The sequence below is a fragment of the Lacerta agilis genome, chromosome 7 (assembly GCF_009819535.1).
Source record: "Lacerta agilis isolate rLacAgi1 chromosome 7, rLacAgi1.pri, whole genome shotgun sequence".
Classification (NCBI taxonomy): domain Eukaryota; kingdom Metazoa; phylum Chordata; class Lepidosauria; order Squamata; family Lacertidae; genus Lacerta; species Lacerta agilis.
Genome location: NC_046318.1, coordinates 1,854,172 through 1,874,429, shown reverse-complemented (window position 1 = coordinate 1,874,429; position 20,258 = coordinate 1,854,172). Strand labels below are relative to the sequence as shown.

Here is a 20,258-nt window from a genome sequence, read left to right as displayed (position 1 = left end):
ACTAAGTTGGTTCTTGGTATGAGCTTTCGTGTGCATGCACACTTCTTCAGAATTTTTTATTTTGTTTTGACTATGGCAGACCAACACGGCTACCTCTACCTGTAACTTAAAATTGTCAATGCTTCTTATCTCAAAGCAGGAACTCAAGTAACATTCACACACCTCCCTTGATTCCATGGATACATTGCCTCTACAAGCAAAGCCAAATGGCTCTGTTACAGAAGAAGAAGCAACTGTTCCTCATGATTAGGATGTAGCATAATTCTACTCTGCCCACTCCCGCCCTTGCCACTCCTGCAGAATCCCCACTTTTCAGAGCTTATGTTGATGTTCCCTGGTCTCGGCTCAGCCAGCTCAACCCCAGCTGAGCCAGGGTTGGGGACTTGCATCTGCGTAGCCCATCTGAGCTGGAGACCTGCCACATCCTAACTTGTTTATCCCATCAGATAAGGGGTTAGAATTGCACCCTAAATTTTATATATATATGTTCCCATTGCGTGCGCGGGTGTTACCAACTTGCTCTGTAACTGCTGGACCAAACAGCATCAAATTAGGACACAGCATTCCATGACCATCAGGGAATAACGTAGGATAATTAAAGTTCAAAAAAACCACACCTTAAGAATAAATGCAAAAAATTGGCGTGCCTATTAGATGTCACCAGCAACAGCACTGACATCACAACCAGCAACCAATAGAAAGGTGCCACCCAACTCCCGAGGCGACAACTTACAGCCGCTGCCTCAAACGGCTGTCCGCCATTTGCGGCCTAACTTTCAGCCGCCGCCTCCAGGGGCCCGACAACGCATAACAAGCAGGCAGCAGGGTGGGGGTGGAGGATAGAGCTGCTACTACACAACCAAACCTCAAGAGACAGGAGAAGAGCCGGGCTTTGAGGCCAGGCGGCGCTGTGAGGCCAGGTTGCTATGGTAACATGGGGCAAAAATGGAGGGACCAACCCCCGAAGAAGCCGTCTGCGTGTGCGTGCGCGCCTTCCCAGGCCACAGCAATCGACAGCCGCTTTCAGAACGTGAGCTCCACCTGCAATTATACAGCAGTAAGAAACAGTTTTGGGGTGACCAGGGAAAGTGCGGGGGAGGGGAAGGTAGCAGGCAGAAACGGGGGGAAAGACGGAGAGGAGGCAGGTGGAAATTCAACGGGAGAAGCTGTGTGGAGGCAGTCAGAAACGGAGGGAAAGACACAGGAGGCAGGCGGAAATTCAACGGGAGAAGCTGTGTGGAGGGAGGAAGAAACGGGGAAAAGACGGAGAGGAGGCAGGCGGAAATTCAACAGGAGAAGCTGTGGGCATGGACAGTTTACATATATAATATATATGTATGTATGTATTTCACAATATATCCATTTCACAAAAAAGCCACCGCAACATGTGGCCGGGCCAGCTAGTATATAATAAGATGATATATAAACACTTCCACCTTCCCTGATCAGAAAAGAAATGAGACACTATTCCAGAGTCCTTGTGTTTGCTGTAAGTGAAATCAAAACTGATCACCATTTTAGTTTCGTTTGTGCTTTCACTTGCAGTCTGAGACTAAATAAGAATTTTAGCTTTGGTTTTTGTTTGACCTGCGCAGTCAGTGAGGAATAAGTTGACTTTTGGTTTGGATTTGTTTAAGAATTTATAAATACTGTCTCTCTAAATATGTTCATGTTACAGGTAGGTAGCCATGTTGGTCTGCCATAGTCAAAACAAAATAAAATAAAAAATTCCTTCCAGTAGCACCTTAGAGACCAACTAAGTTTGTTCTTGGTCTCTAAGGTGCTACTGGAAGGAATTTTTTATTTTATTTTGTTTTAAATATGTTCATGTACATTATATAATCATTCCTGAGGAATGGTTATAAAGTTATGGAGTTGTCGTGTTTAACATACCCTTTTACATATAGATAAATGAGTTAGATAGTGACTATCATCTGGGAGTTTTCTTCCCTTGGCCTCAGAAATGGAGAAGAGAATGTTAACATGTCATTTCTTCCTCCTGCTCATTCTTATCTCCCAGCATTGGAGCAAAGACCTAAGCTGCCTCCTTAGCATCCTGCCCACACTTGCCATATATAATGCTGCAACCAGTACAGTCTCATGAGAGTTTCTTGGCTTCTCATGAGAGAAGATGGGATTGCATCCCAGCTGCCATGGCAACATGACTGCATGATCCCAGATACCTAAGAATGGGAGATATGAAACTGGGTGGTAGAGTTTTTTTTTAAATTAATCTTCCCATCCTTTCTTTTTGTTCTCCCTAGCTGTTGAGCGTGCAAAAAGCCACATCACTGAAGTTCCCATTATCAGAGCTCTCACTATGTGCTCATAGCACACCAGATATGGGAGCAGAGATTTGTAGCTCTATGTTGTGTGCCTTCATATTGCATTTATGTTCCATGGGTGGTTTTATAACCTTGTGGTGTGCTGTGATTGGCTGCAGGGTTAGTTGAAATCCTACCTTTTGTAGATATGGTGGCAAAGAGGAAAGGTGGGAGGTAATTCAGGACTCTTCCATTTACTCTAATGAGAATACTTAAACTTATGTCATCTCTTTTGCAGGTATAACATTGCACCTGTGTTGGGAGGGGACAGCAGGATCCCTGATTGAACTAGGATTCTAGCAATCACCTGTTTATCCCTAATGATGCTCCAAACTCTCCCCAGTTTTCCTCTTTTGCTGGCTGTCTTGATACAAAAGTTATTTTACCAGTGGCTTCTCATTGGGGCAAGGGAATTACTAGATGGGTTTAGTATTTTTCCACTAACATAACGTTGTCGTATGCCAATGCAGGGTTGTTGTTTTTTGGAGTGATGCTGTTCCTACATATTGGATATAATTTATGGGCAGAGTTGCTCTAATAGATTATGATTTCTTTGAGATGTTTGGGGAAGGGTCACCTTTAAATATGCTGACAGCACCACTGGTTGCATATATGGAAGAAAATACAGTGGTACCTCGGGTTACGTACGCTTCAGGTTACATATGCTTCAGGTTACAAACTGCTAACCGAGAAATAACGCTTCAAGTTAAGAACTTTGCTTCAGGATAAGAACAGAAATCGTGCTCTGGCGGCGCAGCAGCAGCGGGAGGCCCCATTGCTAAAGTGGTGTTTCAGATTAAGAACAGTTTCAGGTTAAGAACGGACCTCTGGAACGAATTAAGTACTTAACCTGAGTTACCACTGTATATCCATATAAAAGATCAAAGAAGCAATTACTGTAAACCAATTGCTTCACAGAAACCTTCAAGGGAGGTAGATTTTACAGGCTTATAGAAAGCAGTGTTCTGCAAGGTTGTCAGGAATCTACTAGTGCCAATCTTCACATCTAAGAACAGTGAAATACTTGTTTAAAAGTATTTGTCCTAAGATAAGTGTTGAGGTGTTGTTGTTTTTTTGATAAGTGTATATTTACTGCTATTGACCATGACAGCAGATAGGGAGACTGTCAGTGTTTGAAAAAAGCAAAGGTCCTGACTTCCTTTGTCTCCTCAGCCTGGTCCTCGGACCCTTGTCAGCATAAAAGAGAAGATTTCGTATTTTCTGCTTTTATTCTTAAAAGTCTTTATCTGCCAAACAACCGACCAACTGTACACACATCAACACTACCAGCTTTCTCTAACCAACCAACCAACCAACCCACAACCACACCAACATTGACCACTGTATATACAGGTACAATTAGGTGAAAGGTTGCATGAGTCATTGTAGGCCACTGACTCATGCTAACTTAGTTCTTTTAGCATTAAAGAAACAGCGGTCAATTTTTAGCCGTGACAGAGACACCCTCAACATGTTTTTAATTTATTTCTTAGCATTTCTAATGTACTCATTGTCATATATATTCAGTCTTCTCCAAAAAATTAAACAATGCCCGACCTGAAGAATATGGAGCAGATGATTCAGCAGGGGAAACACAGCCCAGAATAAGTAAGGAGGTAGTACAAGAATACTTGTCTAATTTAGATGTATTCAAGTCTCCAGGGCCAGATGAACTACATCCAAGAGTATTAAAAGAACTGGCCGAGGTGATTTCAGAACCACTGGCATTAATCTTTGAGAACTCCTGGAGAACAGGCGAAGTCCCAGCAGACTGGAGGAGGGCAAATGTTGTCCCTGTTTTCAAAAAGGGGGAAAAAGAGGACCCAAACAATTACCGCCCAGTCAGCTTGACATCAATACCAGGAAAGATTCTAGAGCAGATCATTAAGCAAACGGTCTGTGAGCACTTAGAAAGGAATGCTGTGATCACTAAAAGTCAGCATGGGTTTCTGAAAAAGAAGTCATGTCAGACCAACCTGATCTCATTTTTTGACAGAATTACAAGCCTGGTAGATGAAGGGAACGCTGTGGATGTAGCCTATCTTGATTTCAGCAAGGCCTTTGACAAGGTGCCCCATGATATTCTTGTAAAGAAGCTGGTAAAATGCGGGCTAGACAATGCTACTATTCAGTGGATTTGTAACTGGCTGACTGACCGAACCCAAAGGGTGCTCATTAATGGCTCCTCTTCATCCTGGAGAGAAGTGACTAATGGGGTGCCACAGGGTTCTGTCTTATAAAAGGATGTCATATAGAGGAGGGAGAAAGGTTGTTTTCTGCTGCTCCAGAGAAGCGGACACAGAGCAATGGATTCAAACTACAAGAAAGACCACCTAAACATTAGGAAGAACTTCCTGACAGTAAGAGCTGTTTGACAGTGGCATTTGCTGCCAAGGAGTGTGGTGGAGTCTCCTTCTTTGGAGGTCTTTAAGCAGAGGCTTGACAGCCATCTGTCAGGAATGCTTTGATGGTGTTTCCTGCTTGGCAGGGCGTTGGACTGGTGGGCCCTTGTGGTCTCTTCCAACTCTATGATTCTATATTTACATTCTACTTTTCTGAATGAAACCAGAATGAAACCAGATTTACCACCGTGTACAGTTGTTGTTGTTGTTGTTGTTGTTGTTGTTGTTGTTAACATTTATTTATATCCTACTGTTCCTCCAAGGAGGTTAATTTCATCCTCACAATAACCTTGTCAGGGAAGCTAGGCTGAGAGATGGTGACTGGCCCAAAGTGAGCCTTTGTGGCTAGGTGGGGATTTGAACCTTGGTCTCCCAGGTCTAGTCAAGCACTTTTGCCACTATGCCACATTGTTAGTGAGCCACAGCCAGTATCTACTCTCAGTGTATTAAAGATATTTTGTAAGAGGAGGAGAATCGGATAGAGGCTCTGTTAGAATTCTATGTGTGGTACATGCGTGGAAAGCCAGTTGTCTTAGCCGTATAGTAGGGATTACTTTAACCATATGTCTGTTTCTGCATCTTTGTAAGCAGTAGATGATGTTATTTCTCCTACCATGTGGCCAAATGTTACAAATGACTGATTTCCTATATCATTTCAAGGAGTGCTTTCCAAGAGTTAGTCGTCCTGTATCTACCACCAGAAGAGGCAAGTTGTTCCGGGGATAGCTGCCACCTCAGATAGATTAGGATCAAAGCAGTTTGATTAATAATGATAATGATTCTTGATGACTTGCAATTCACAGTGAAAAAATAATGTTCCTTGAGTGTCTAGCTTTTCTGAAACCTGTAAAATGTCTTCCTTTTCTTTACTGCAAAGTGATTTGTAGTGTACCATTTGTACAATAACTTCACTCTGTACTTTTAGTGAAACAAAGAGGTTGGAGTTGGAAAGAAAAATGCTTGAATACACCATATGTGATACCCGCACGTAAGTCTGCTTAAACAGATTCTGCATTGTTTTATTTTTTATTAATAATTTATTTTAATGGATCTGTGACTACATAGTATTGATACCATATCATGCCTCTGCTGAGGGAGGTTACCTGCCTTTCCCCATATATCTCTGCCTGGCAACTGCACTCTTCAGGTGGGGCTCTGCTGAGAGTACCACATGCACCAGATGTGCATTTAGTTTGTACCAGAAACCAGGGTTTTAGTGTTGTAGCTCTAGCCCTCTGTAATCAGTTACCAACTGAAATTAGGCATGCACCTAGCTTTATGATGCTTGGGTGGGTACTTAAGATGTTTTTGTTTAAGCAAGCTTTTCCTGAAGTGTGACTCACGTCATTTATGGAATATTAATTGTACGTCTGTAGAAATGGTTTTATTGCTTTTAGAGCTTGTATTCCCCCCCCCCCTCATTTTCTGATGACTTCAGAAAGTGCTTTATATGTGAAGTGCTTTATACAAGTAAAATTTGGTTGATTTACAACTAATTCTTGTTATTACAATTTTTGGAAATTTTAATTTATTATAATTTTATATTTGAAAACCTTCATAATTGGTTAAAATTAATATTCACATAACAATGCTGATTGGCATCTGTCAGCAAAGGGTTGGTGCTGCATCATCTTGCTTTTTGCATTGGGGCCCTCTGGCTGGCATTTCCCTGTTCTGTCTTCCTTTTTGCCTCAGCTTGATCTGCTCTAATGCTGGAAGTGCCAAAGGAACCTCACTCCACTAGAGGCAGCAGAAGAAAACCCAGCCTGGTCCCTCGGCCATACTCCACGGCCTGCCCATCTTCCTTTCATGGTGGAAGGATGAGGAAGAAATGACAACCAGCTGCTCAGTTCCCTCACTTCCCTCCATGGAATGAATACAGAGAGAGAGAGAGAGAGAGAGAGAGAGAGAGAGAGAGAGAGAGAGAGAGAAGGGATTGATAGAATTGTTGTTGCAGTGATTATGTGAATTACTGAAGGAGGAATAAAATACACACAAAAAGGAATAAATTAATTGAAGCCAGAGGATCTGGAAAGGGCAAGTTTTGGGGAAAGGGCAAATTGATTTGCTGTGATATCTGGGTTCAATATATACAGTGCTGTTTTTCTAGAAAATGAGATGCCGGAACTCACCATGAACGCAGGTGTCGGAACTGGGTTTGGCTGAGTTTCGACTGAAAAAATGCCCTGAACGTATATGTGTGTGTATATACACTAACTACAAGCTGTAGCCAAGACAATTTAACCACAAGCCTGGTTTCAGACCTTGGCAGTGCAGAAGCAGAAAGGATCGAGGAGCAAAGCAGCTGCAAGCTGCTCTCTGGGAGCCCACACTGTTGTTTGGCTTACAGTGTCATGCAAACCGGAGGGAGAGAGGTGGCTCTGCCCCACCCACTTTTTGGGTATGCTGCCGCTGACAGATTACCCCAGGGATAAAGTGGTCTTGGGAGAAATAGTTTTGTATGCGCCCCAGTGAGGGTGGATCTTCACTTTAATTGATTTGTGTTAAATAGTGATTTGAAACACCATTAACAAATGTTAGGATCTCAGTGTAGTTCATTTGTGGGTGTGCTCCCTTTGTGCACCATGCAAGGTACAGTGGTACCTCAGGTTACATACGCTTCAGGTTACAGACTGCTAACCCAGAAAAAACACTTCAGGTTAAGAACTTTGCTTCAGGATAAGAACAGAAATCGTGCTCTGGCGGCGCAGCGGCAGCGGGCGGTCCCATTAGCTAAAGTGGTGCTTCAGGTTAAGAACAGTTTCAGGTTAAGAACAGACCTCCAGAACGAATTAAGTACTTAACCAGAGGTACCACTATACAGTGGTACCTCGGGTTACGAACAGCCTAGGTCATGAACTTTTTGGATTACGAACACTTCAAACCCGGAAATGAATGTTCCGGGTTGTGTATTTTTTATTTTTATTTTGAATACGAACATACTCTGTTCGGGGGTGCACTTCTGTTTTGTTGGCATGGCCTTCTGTCACTCAGTGCCGGCCATGGCTGCGTCACCCAGAAGCAGAGAAAGGGGACGTTGATGCTGCAGCGATGGTGGTGGCAGAGGGACCCAGTGCCAGGGAAGACATAGAGAGAGATACGAGACGCCAGTTGCCGTGCGCCAAAGCGTGCTTTGGAGAGACCCCAGTCAGGACTTGGAGAGGGACGCGCGATGGCGAGGGTGATTATCTGCCGTGGGATCCTTCCCCAGCACTGGGTCCCTCTGCTGCCACCATCACTGCAGCATCGGAGGCCGTGCCACTGCAGCAACCACCCCCTCCACTGGTACTGGGTGTTGCCCGCGTGGCCGCCGCTCTGGGCTCCAGAGCAACGCCAAACGGCTCGGCCCCATAAGTGACTGCCACGGCATTCCCTCACAGGGCACAGGATGGCATGGACAGGCTGCAGTAAAGGTTTTTATACTGGGTAGTAGATTGCAGCCTTGTCTATTGCTTTCATTTTATGAATCAATGGCCTCGTTAGATAGTAAAATTCATGTGAAATTGCTGTTTTAGGGGTTGCTTTTCATCGTCTGGAACAGATTAATCCATTTTCCATTACTTTCTATGGGAAAGCACACCTTGGTTTAAGAACAGACCTCCAGAATGGATTAAATTTGTAAACCAAGGTACCACTGTACTTGTTTCCTGGAGCAGCAGAATTTGAACGGCACAGAGATGGAGGACTACATGGGGCTTTGGAAGGCATCCATGGATCTCTCAGTCTCTGTCATAGCAGCTTGCACTTCCCATGCACATGAGCACGTGGAAGGGAAAGGGGAATGGAATGGAATGGAAAGGGTTGTACTGAGCCCTTTATAAATCCTCTGGGCACTCCACTTGAAGTGGATCGGTCCCTTACTTTTAAAATAGGAACTTTAATTTCATAATTGTAGCTTTGGACATTTTGTTGAGGAAATTGATATGAGTGTTTAAAATGAAAAGGAGCAAAATGTAAACATTGTATTGGAATTCTTCCCTCGTGGATTTTTCTATGAATGATGGCTTTTGGCAGGGTTCCTGTGAGAATCCTAGGTAAATATTTCTCTCCGAAGAATAAGCTCATATACACGGCATGGAACTGTTTCTCTTTTTGTTTCCCACTCCTTGTGTAGAACTAAAATGAAATACAGGAAGCTAAAAAAATACCTAGAAGAAATATGTGAACGTCAGAAAAAGTCTTTGCTCCGAAACCAAGACTTGTTGAAGGAATTTGATTGCATTGAAGCTCAAATTCAGAAGTTTGCTTCAAGATCAGAGTGCCTTCAGAGGCTGAAGGTATTATATGCTGTACTTTAATAACTGTAAATGATTTTGATGAAAACAGATTGAGTGTACCCACACTTTGATATAAATCAGCCCTAAAACCTTTTTTAGAATAAATTGCTTGCTGTGTGAAAAATGCAGACCTGCTGTATAAGTAAAGCGGTGAACCAAAGTGACCTTGTAGCTTTAGAAATCAGGGAGGGTTGAGGGCACAGAATACCTTGAATACTCCTTCTATACTACTGAGGCTCTATGCTCATGTTCCTATTTGCTAAATATATGGTGTTTTGGTTCCTTGACCCACGTAACTGGATCCAAAAGAAACGCCTCCCAGCATTTTATTACAATTTCTTATGATGTTGCTTTTTCTTGAGTAGTATGTGATATTTATTTTTACTGGCTATTGAAGCATTCATTCCGGAATAGCTTCAGTGGATGCTGACCCTGTTGTGTTCTTTATTTTTCTTTGTTGATGTTGTATGAGAAGCTTGTTTGACAGATTGAACTGTGCTGTTTTGGAGTTAACCAGATTACCTTTCCATTTTGGTTTCTGCTCCACCAGCACTCACTTTTTGTTGGGATTTATTTCAGTGTCAGGGTTACCATTATTTTCTTTTGCCATACAATCTGTACAACACTAGCTTTTTCCATATATGCCATCTGGAACACAGAACTCTCGTGACATTTGAGTTGTGTATCCATGGTAGACTACAAAGATAGTATAAAGAGCTCTACGACAAATGTTACAAAAGGAATTATAAGATCATACAGTAATATTGCAATGTATTCAAATGCATTGTCAGTTCATTTGTATTTTGAATTGGATGAAGTGTCATATGTAAAGGTTTTAAATTTTAAAACATACCTTTCATCCAGTTCAGATTTCATATTGGTATCGTTTATCATCAGACAAATAAAACAGTAAATAGATAAAATGTTTCAGCTACATTAAAACTTTAATCAGGTAAACTGCTTGCTAGGGTAAATAAACAATGTTTTGAGAAAGCTGTTCAGAATGCTTAATATGTATGTTTAATATTTGCTTCACTGCCTACAGTATATTTATTACAATCTGAATGCAGTGGAAAACTATATGTTTTACCTTTCCTCAATGAAATCAGTAGAGCATACTTAAGTTTGGCTGGATCACAGCCTGAATCAATATGCAGACTATTTAATATTAATTTATGATTCCTTTTTATATACCTGTATTAGACAGAGTATGAAGGAAGATTTAAGGGAGAGCAGATTCCTGACAGAAAAAATATTTCAAAAAGCAGTAAGAGTGATGTTATGAAACACCAGGTAAGTAAAAATATTTTAAAGGTATATTTAACCAGAACTAAACACTTGGGGCAAAGCAATCCAAACTGGGACTGGGGACAAGTGGGATGGAGCAGAGCAATGGACCCATCACTGCATCCCAAGCACTGCCTCCTTGGGCAGCCAGAGCAGAAGGCAAGGGGAGCCATTTTATTTTATTTTTTTGCTGAATGCATTTTCTGTGCTTTGACTCCAGCAAGTCCAAAGCCACCAGTACCCTATCCTGTTTCAAAGCTATTTTGCTAGCTACCAACTGGGTGATGCTGAGGCCTCTGTTGCGGCAGATCCACTCAGCTGGTGGCACTCCTTTCCACAAATGTTGGCAGAGAGGCAACTATGCACCGACCAAATACTGCCCCCACGAGCCATCAGCGTAGCTGGGTTGTGCTCTAAATTCATTTCAATGATGGAGTTAAAAAGGCATGTTTGTCTCTCCCACTGAAATCAATGGGACTGCGAAGTAGCTCTGGCTGGATCATATCTGTAGTCTTTATTAATTGGGGAGCTTTTAGAGGCTTTTATTTTATTCAGGTAAAAATACATATTTTGCAAATCTCTTGTGTAATTACTTTCACCATGCAGTTTAAATCGTGCCATAGTGCTGGAAAAGAAACAAATGTTCAATGTGAAATTTAAAAATACTATGACACACACACACACACACCATGTATGCCAAATATTTAAATTTAAGCCCCCCAAAATTAGCATTTATAATTTTGTACATTTTGACTTTCCCCTTCCAAAAGACGCCAAAAAAGAAGAAAAACAACAACAACAATCACAGACAAAGCCTGACGAGAAATACTCAAATATATTTTGCTATATATCTGCAGTAGTGCAGCCTTCTAATCCCTCCTCCTATCTCCATATAAATGATACAGTTCAAGACCAGAGCTGTTTTTCTTCCCTAAAAGCAGGAAAGCTCTTTTAGATGAAATGTCTAAAAACATCTTGTAATAACTTGGAGCATGCTGGCAAGAGTAGTCACTTGTGACTATGTGTGAAACCCCCTCAGCTAGTCGATATTGTAATAAGCCAAAATGGGTAGCATCACTCCATTATTCAGAAAAGCCAACAGCATGCTTGTCCCTTAGGCTACAGCATTCATTAAGGAAAGCTTACTGGGCTGAAAGCTGGAAACAGATGATAACAGGATATGATTTTCATATTTAATGCATTCCTTGGAAGAGTATGTGTGCTGCAGATTGATAGAAGAATCAACTGCTACTTTGCTAAAAGACTTTCTAGTTTGCCCTATAGCTACCGATGGAATCATTCAGCCAAGAAATTAACTTTTTCTCCTTTTACCTGCTTTATGTATCAGCTAAGCAGGCTGTCTTGCTGCCAGTAAATGTTATTATGCATTTAACTGTTTGGTATTTAAGACTCTTATCAGGAAAGAAACAGAGGCAACACTATTTTGTGTTTTTGTGTGTGTGTGTGTGTTTAATAGTATCAGGAAGGTTTTCATTTTTCTTTCTTCATTGCGTTAGCAGACGTTAATCTGAGTTTATAGATGTTTTTCCTTCACAGTAGATTAAAAAGGTGGAAAAACCTTGAATTTAGGCCCTTCTTAAAATATACATGGAGCAATGAGCCTCACCAGCCTTGACCTATATAAGTATGCCTTCTACAATGTTCAGATATTTAGGAAGCGATAGTGATAGAGTTCTGAAATACTGATTTTCCTGTGTTGTTTTAAAAATATTTGTCCTTGAAGTTTTTGATCTTAAATAAACCTACATTTCATTGCAGCCCTACTTACATAAATATCTGTATATCAGAACTATTAGAACCTTTATAATACCATGGTACTTTAGTACCCCATTTCATAAATTATTGCAATGGGTACCTCTTTATTTCTTTACTTACCTTCTGGAAGTAAATTAAAAAATAAACAGACAACTATAACAACAGTTTATAATATGGGGCACTATAGTACTGCAGTTGTAAGGAGTTCATTTATTTTATTTTTAAAAATTCTGTCCCACCTATTTCTCCAAAGGGACTAAAGGCAGCTACTAAATAGTAATGAAAACAGAAAACAAACATAACTCCTAAGAAGGCCCAACATACACTCAGATTAATGAGTTAAGAGTATCAAATCCATTTAACAAATTCCAGCAGCACAAAAATGACAAGGAACAACAGTGATGATTATATATAGAAGTGGCTGAGATCCAAACAGGCCCGTGTGCAAGTGGAAGGAGCCTCCACACATGCATTGGACTGCAGATAGAGAGTTGGTGATTCCACTTCCAAGCTGCATTCCCTATTCTGGAGAATCGCTGATTCCCAGGAGCAATTTTTCTAGGGGTGCAAGAGGTTGCAAGTTAACTGGAAAATTCTTGCAAATAATGTAACTTTTTAAAAGATGTGGGAAAGTAAAAAACATTAGCATTTCCTCTATTAATTCCACAAACAATCTCAAAATAGCCAGAGCAACCCAGAGAACAACTGACAGTTCACATGGAGCATGTGCTGGTGAGCCAGTGTGGTGTAGTGGTTAGGAGCGGTAGACTCGTAATCTGGGGAACCGGGTTCGTGTCTGCACTCCTCCACATGCAGCTGCTGGGTGACCTTGGGCTAATGACTAGTCACACTTCTCTGAAGTCTCTCAGCCCCTCTCACCTCACAGAGTGTTTGTTGTGGGGGAGGAAGGGAAAGGAGAATGTTAGCCGCTTTGAGACTCCTTCGGGTAGTGAAAAGCGGGATATCAAATCCAAACTCTTCTTCTTCTTCTTCTTGTTGGCATATTAAGCTGAGCAGAGCAGCTGCACAACAAGAAGGTTGAGGAGACTGTAGAGCAAAACTAGGAGTGGTTTAATGAAAAGCAAAAATAACAGAAATTACATCAGCTAACATAGCTTACATTACATTACAGAAACATGACCCATACGGTGACCCACCACCCAGGGCACTGAGAGAGGTACGCAGACCTCCTTATATACCGTACCCGATTACTGGCACGCCCAAATCAAGACAAACTCAGCATCACCTGCTGCACTGTCCCACAGCTGGAAAACTAGGTCAATTTACTTCCTTCATTCTCTTAAAGAGATATTCCTGTGGAACAGTAATGAACCTTGAATTAACATCCAACATATCCCCTGCGGTTCATTAGTGTGAAACACAAACATTCAATATATTTCGTACATGTCTTTCATGCGTGACCTTCGGGAGTGCCTTAGTAAAAATGTCCGCAATTTGATGGTCACCTGGAACATACTGAAACTCAATTGTTTTATCAGCAATCAAATCTTTTACAAACTGTAAGCGTAATCTTAAGACTCTAGTACGTTGTGTATTAGTTTCTGAACACAGAATAGCAAGTCCACTCTGGGAATCAAGGGAAACTTTTACTGGGAGTGTGACTTGCATTTGCAAATCTGCAAATATTTGTAGATACCATTCTACATCACGAATGGCTTGAGTGCATGAGCACAACTCACTCTCTGTTGTGGAGAGACAAACAATTGTTTGGTTCTGTGACTTCCATTCAAAAGGGCATCCATTATAATACATAATTATACCAGATACACCTCTGTAACTATTTTGTTCTACTGCATGAGATGCATCACAATATATTTCTAAACCTTTTTCAATAGATGGTGTAATCTCCAACCTATAATGTCTGGTATATTTAAGGTACATCACCACTCTTTTGAGAGCAGCAAAGCATTGGGTAGTAGGCTCTTCTACAAATTTTGCCAGAAAATGAAAAGCGTACGTTACATCTGGTCTTGAAATTCTTTGAATGAAATTAAGCTTGCCTATGGCAGAACGATACAAGGTTTTGTTAAGGAATGGTTTATCCTTGTCTGTAAAAGTGAAACCACACACCATAGGTGTTTCTTTCCCATTTGCATTTTCTAAGCATAACATTTCAATAAGATCATCAATTTTCACAGTTTGATGAATCAGAAAAGAACCATTCTTGCCTTCTTCAATTTGCATGGATAGGTAATTTTTAGCTTTGCCTAATTCTACCACATCAAACTTTTTCTGTAGGTATGACACTATTTGGTTATATTCACGTTTAGTTTTTGTAGAAATTAATATATCATCTACAAACACACATATTTTTGTTACAGAATTTACATTTTCTTTTATAAACACACAGTTATCTGCCTTTCCTTGTGAAAAACCAAAATTCAACAATTCTTTCGCCAAAGTCTGATGCCAGTTTCTACCGCTTTGCCGCAAACCATAAGGGACTTATTCAGTTTGCATACTAATCCTTCAGTAGCCAATACACCATCAGGAACACGCATAAAAATCTGTTCCTTTAAATCTGCAAACAAATAGGCAGTTTTTATATCTAGATGATAAACAGAATGTCCACGTTGGGATGCATCTTTCAACAAAAGCTTAACAGTTTCATACTTTACACTTGGTGAATAACACAAATCATAATCTTCACCTGGAACTTGCTGAAAACCTCTGGCTACTAATCTAGCCTTGTATCTTACAACTTCATTCTGTCATTCATTTTCACTTTATAAACCCATTTAGAATCAATGACTCTCATCTCTGGGGTTTGTGGTACAAGAGACCAAGTGTTATGCTCTTTTAAAGAAGCTATCTCAGAATCCATGGCTTTGTACCAATTACAGCTTCATGCTTAGGTAACTTCTGAACATCATTGTAGCTTTTAGGCTCAAAGGTTGCCTTATTGGCATACACAGTATTAAACTGCTCTTTTGAAAATCGTTTTGGCTCCTGTCTTTTTCTATGGGAACGTCTCAGTCCTGAAGAAGAGCTAGACCCTTCAGAATCTGTGGAACTAATTGGGCTTCTAGCTTCTGACTTTAAATTATTATTGTCAGACTGAGAAAGCTCCTGTGGACTTTGCTTACCATCAGGAAATTCAAAAGAGCTTAACCTTTCCTCAGGTGTCTGTGACTTTAAATTTTCAAATAAATCACTAGACCCAGTAGGCTTTACTCTTCAGGTTCACCACTATCCCCTGCTGCAGGTTCTATTTCATCATCTGCTTCTTCCACCTCAGTATCATCTCTACCTTGAAAAAAGGTCTTTATCTTCATCTTTATCTTGAAAAACAGCAACTCTATTCCATTTTACAGTTTGTATCATGCTTCTGGTTATATGAAACTTGCCAGTTGCTGGGATATAAACTCTGTACGCCCCCTGCTGGTAGCCCATTAATTTTCCTTGAACACTTCGCTCATCCAGTTTGTGCTTAGCAGGATAGTGCATAATTACATCTGAACCCCAAATTCGTAGATATTTTAGATTAGGGCGCTTTTTAAACAACTTTCATAGGGAGTGACATTTAGACCAGAATGATAAGAGTGATTTCTGACATAAGCATATGCATGGAGTGCTTCAGCCCAAAATTCTTTAGGCAAATTAGCATCATGCAGGTAAGTTTTAACACCTGCCTGCAAATCACGCTGTGCTACTTCAACAAGCCCATTTTGCCAGGGACTTCGGGGACAGGATAACTCATGAGTAGTCCCCTGCGCTTCCAGGAAATTCTCAAAATCCTCAGAAATAAATTCCCCTCCTCTATCAGAAAATAGGTTTTTTATAGGTTTGTTAAAGTGGGTTTTTACCCAGTTGCAAAAAACTTTGTACTTCTCAAATGCTTGGGATTTATCAGCAATTGTAAAAATCCAAACATATTTACTAAATTGGTCAATCAAAGTGAGCCAGTATCGTGAAGATCCCAATGATTTAGGGAGTGGTCCAACCAAATCAGCATGCAAACGCTCAAAAACGTCCGTTACTTTTCTATCTGAGCATTTACCCTTGCGTGCAACTTTTATCTTATTCTTACAGCAGGATATACATTGCATATAGTATTTACATGGCTTCAAATTCAGTCCATCAACAATCTCTTTTGTCTTAAGCACATCAGTAAAGTTCAAATGTCCTAGAAGTCTGTGCGCTTCGTGAATACATCCAGAATGTGGTTTTACATTTTTCAACCCCTGTTTTGGCTGTATTACCTTGCAATTTACAGGTGGTTGTGAATACTTTTGGAAATACAGTCTATATAAACCCCCAGACTCCCGGGCATATAACACACGTTCATTTCCTTTGAAAAACTCACATATTTTCTTAGTGAAACGCACAGTTATGCCTTGTCGAGCAAAGCAACTTACTGATAATAAATTGTCCACTGACGGGCAGTAAGTGCAATTTGCTATGGTAATGTTTAGAGAGTCAAGTTTCACAGTACCTCTGCCAAACGACTGCATAACGTCAGAGTTAGCTAAATGTATCTTGCCAATCTCCTCTTCGAAAGACACAAACAAGCTCCGGTCATTACAGAGATGGGTCGTTGCTCCCGAGTCGACAACAAAAGAACTCCACGTGGCCCCTTTAACTCTTTTATGACCAGTAGTCCGAGCATGAAAGGCTTGGGGCTCGTGTCCATCTTTACGATACGCTGCTGACTGCTGGGGCGTTGCCTGTGAATTACGACCTGAAACAGTCCTGGGAGCATTTTGCTGCCTTTTAGATCTGCAGTCCTTGGCAACATGGCCATGTTTATTGCAGACCCAGCAACGCTTGCCAGCTTTAAACGCAGCTGAATCTCCACAAACTTGCTTACGGCGTTCCTCATTATCTCCAGAATAGGAGTGCTTATCTCACAAGCCTCCCTTCTGTCCAGCTCGCCCATTAATCTTGCCGTTACCCCTTCCACAGTTAGTTGTGCTGGTGGAACGGCAGATATCTGGCTAGCTATAGCATCAAAGTCTTTGTTAAGCGAACAGAGAATAATAAACACATATTGAATGTCAGGTATTACCATGTCTCTTTGGATTAATTCGCCACGTATCGCCTCCAGACGCCTCAAGTGTGCTGCCAAATCACCACCAGGCTGCAACTTTGTCTGGTACAGCTGCTTAAAGAATGTTAAGGCAGACGCTGACTCCTTTCTGACATGAACTGCTGCAAGGCTGTTCCACATCTCCTTAGCAGTTTTCTTGTTTCTTATATAGACTACCTGCTGGTCACTCACAGCCAAGTTAATTAATGCTCTGGCTTTTGCATCTCCTTTCGACCAGGCATCAGTCATAGGGTCAGGAGGGCTTTCAGTTACATACTTCCAAACATCTCGCGAAGTTAGGAGCGCCTCCACCCGAAATGACCACAAACTATAATTATCATCAGTAAGTTGTGGAAATGTCAAAGCCTTCTCAACTTCAGAAACCCGGTCCACCATTCTGCTCAAACGCACAGGACCGCAACAGCAGCAGCAAAAAGAAAAAACCTTTCTTAAGCTATTCTCCAACTCCAAAACTATACAGTCATCAACTCAATGGCTGGGCCCATAACCAGATGTTGACATATTAAGCTGAGCAGAGCAGCTGCACAACAAGAAGGTTGAGGAGACTGTAGAGCAAAACTAGGAGTGGTTTAATGAAAAGCAAAAATAACAGAAATTACATCAGCTAACATAGCTTACATTACATTACAGAAACATGACCCATACGGTGACCCACCACCCAGGGCACTGAGAGAGGTACGCAGACCTCCTTATATACCGTACCCGATTACTGGCACGCCCAAATCAAGACAAACTCAGCATCACCTGCTGCACTGTCCCACAGCTGGAAAACTAGGTCAATTTACTTCCTTCATTCTCTTAAAGAGATATTCCTGTGGAACAGTAATGAACCTTGAATTAACATCCAACACTTCTTAGTAGCCATTGGGCCATGAGTTGGTGGATTATGCCGTGTTGTGCGTTTTCATATAAATGAAATTGTACATGGCCATCCTCCCAGTAGTAAACCTGAAAGCAGAACCTTGGTTTCAGAATGTTGCAGACAGTAATGTATTACTTGAATGCCTTTGTGACTAGGGAACTGTGCCAGTAGTTCTATATATAGTGGTAGTTGGTGGGTATAATTCTCTGGAAGTTCTGCATAAGTCCCATTGAAATGAATAGAACAGTATAGATTCTGTTTATTTCAATTGAATTAACTAGTTATGCTCATAAGTCCTTTGTCCTGACCTCAAAGCCTCTACTTCAGAATCTGACCCCAGATCCTTCCCACCCTTGTCATGTGCTGAAAGACACAACAACTTTGGTTCAAAATGATTCAGAGAGCCATGCCTGCAGTTGGTTCTAGTTTTCTCTGCCCATAACCACCACACTTACATACTTGACTTTGTCTGTCTGGTTCTCTCTTGGAAATAGTTAATGTTTGTTCTTGGTGAGCAGGTGATTGCCAGCTTACATGTTTGGGGGGAGAGAGAGAGAGAAACCTGCATAATACAAATGCAAGTTTTCTGATATTCTGTCACCTTCTCCCACTGTTCCTTCTTACTTTAGTATGACCAAAAAACTTTTTGGAACATAGTTGAGAATATGGTCAAAACTCTCTGTCAGCCAAATGGTAGAGCAGCTGCTTTGCATGCAGAAGGTTCAAGATTCAAAGTATTTGGCAATGTGTAGAACTGTACACAGTACTTGCATTTAGAAAAGAGTGGGATACAATTCACTGGGATGTTTTCTTGTGCTCTCCAACTCATTTCAGCGGCGTTTACATAAGAGACCATCTGGTTTGATTGTGCCTATAAGAGAGCCTTGCAGGTGTGTGCATATATTTTAAATGGATAACACCTTGTTCTTCTAAACCCAGTGCATCATTTTAAAATCCCCATCTGCAACAACAAAAATTACTCTGATTTCATACTGTGTTTTTCAGATGGTGCCAGAAGTAAGACAGACAGGAATTAACAGCAGGACAGCCATGTCAAGAGGACTGTATCACACAGCAACAATCTTTATGGGACGCCAAATGTCAGCTGTCTCAAGCGTTGAAGATTTCAGTGTGCCGCCGAAATCTTCTGAGCTCACAAAGAGCTTTTCAATTTCTGACCCACATTCACATAGACAACCATCACAGAGCAGTTATGTGACAGACAGCTGTGTAGTACGAAGTAATAGTGATCTACAGCGCTCAAATAAGTCTGACAAAATAGATGGAAAGACATATCTGCTGATGGGCAAGGAAACGCCAGTCACATCCAGTGTATCATATGAGAATGAAAGAACTTGCTGTTTAACAGTAGAAAGCAAGACAAATAATTGCAGTAGTAATTTTGTGGAAAGCAAAATGTCTCCTGAACTTAACTCCCTGTTACATGGAAGATTAAGCCCAGAGAACAGAACCACCGATTTAAAAAGTGACAGTTCCTGCAAATCGTTGGAAGAAATACTGACACATGAGTACTCTGTACGAAATGAACAAGGATCTAAACGGCCGATCTTATTGGTGTGTCGCCCTGAGCAGCTTGTTTCTGGAAATGAGCACTCGAGAGCAAAATTCCCAGGTATAGTGATGATGTGTGTAATGGAAATAGCTCTCCTCCTGTCTAGTTGGATTTTTACAATGGTGCCCATCACTGCATTATCTGCAGATGCAAAGGAAGTGCATTTTTATATACTAACAATCTATCGCTTGCATTAAGTTTTGCTTACTGCCTGAGCTACTATAGTGAGACCTATGTCCTTTATTTACTTTTTGGGTGCAGCTTTCTAGATCCCTTTCGTGTTTTTGAATGGGAATATTTGTCCAGTTGTCTTCGTTACTTTCTGAGGAACACAGTACTGTAGTGGAAAAGAATTTAACTTGACAGTCCTTTAAAGGGGCAATTCAGCAGGAGTACACAGTTACCTGGCCTCTCTAAACACCCAGTTCCACTGCTGTTGATCTTGCTGTCCAGGAATGGAAGTCAGACTTGTTTTTGTCTGTCTGCTTATTCTATGATTTTTTAATTGGATTTTCATTGAACTCTCTGTGTAGGTTCTTGATTGTAGTTTCTTCTTCATTAGTTTCTGAATTTGTATTCCTCATTATTTGTTCATATTTATAGCCTGTCTTTTTTGAAAGAAAAACTCAAAGTGGCTAACATAAGAAGTATAAAGTATACAAGAGGCCTTGTGGTCTTATTTGATT

General features: G+C 41.0%; 1 protein-coding gene across 1 annotated transcript in view; it reads left to right on the top strand.

Annotated features, from left to right (window-relative positions):
• KIZ (kizuna centrosomal protein) overlaps window positions 1–20,258 on the top strand; it is a 72,330-nt gene that overhangs the window by 12,434 nt on the left and 39,638 nt on the right. Inside the window, exons 2-5 of the mRNA XM_033154404.1 lie at window positions 5,652–5,714; window positions 8,841–9,003; window positions 10,207–10,296; window positions 19,005–19,632. Coding sequence (XP_033010295.1) covers window positions 5,652–5,714; window positions 8,841–9,003; window positions 10,207–10,296; window positions 19,005–19,632 — 944 coding nt within the window. The remainder of the gene's footprint in view (window positions 1–5,651; window positions 5,715–8,840; window positions 9,004–10,206; window positions 10,297–19,004; window positions 19,633–20,258) is intronic.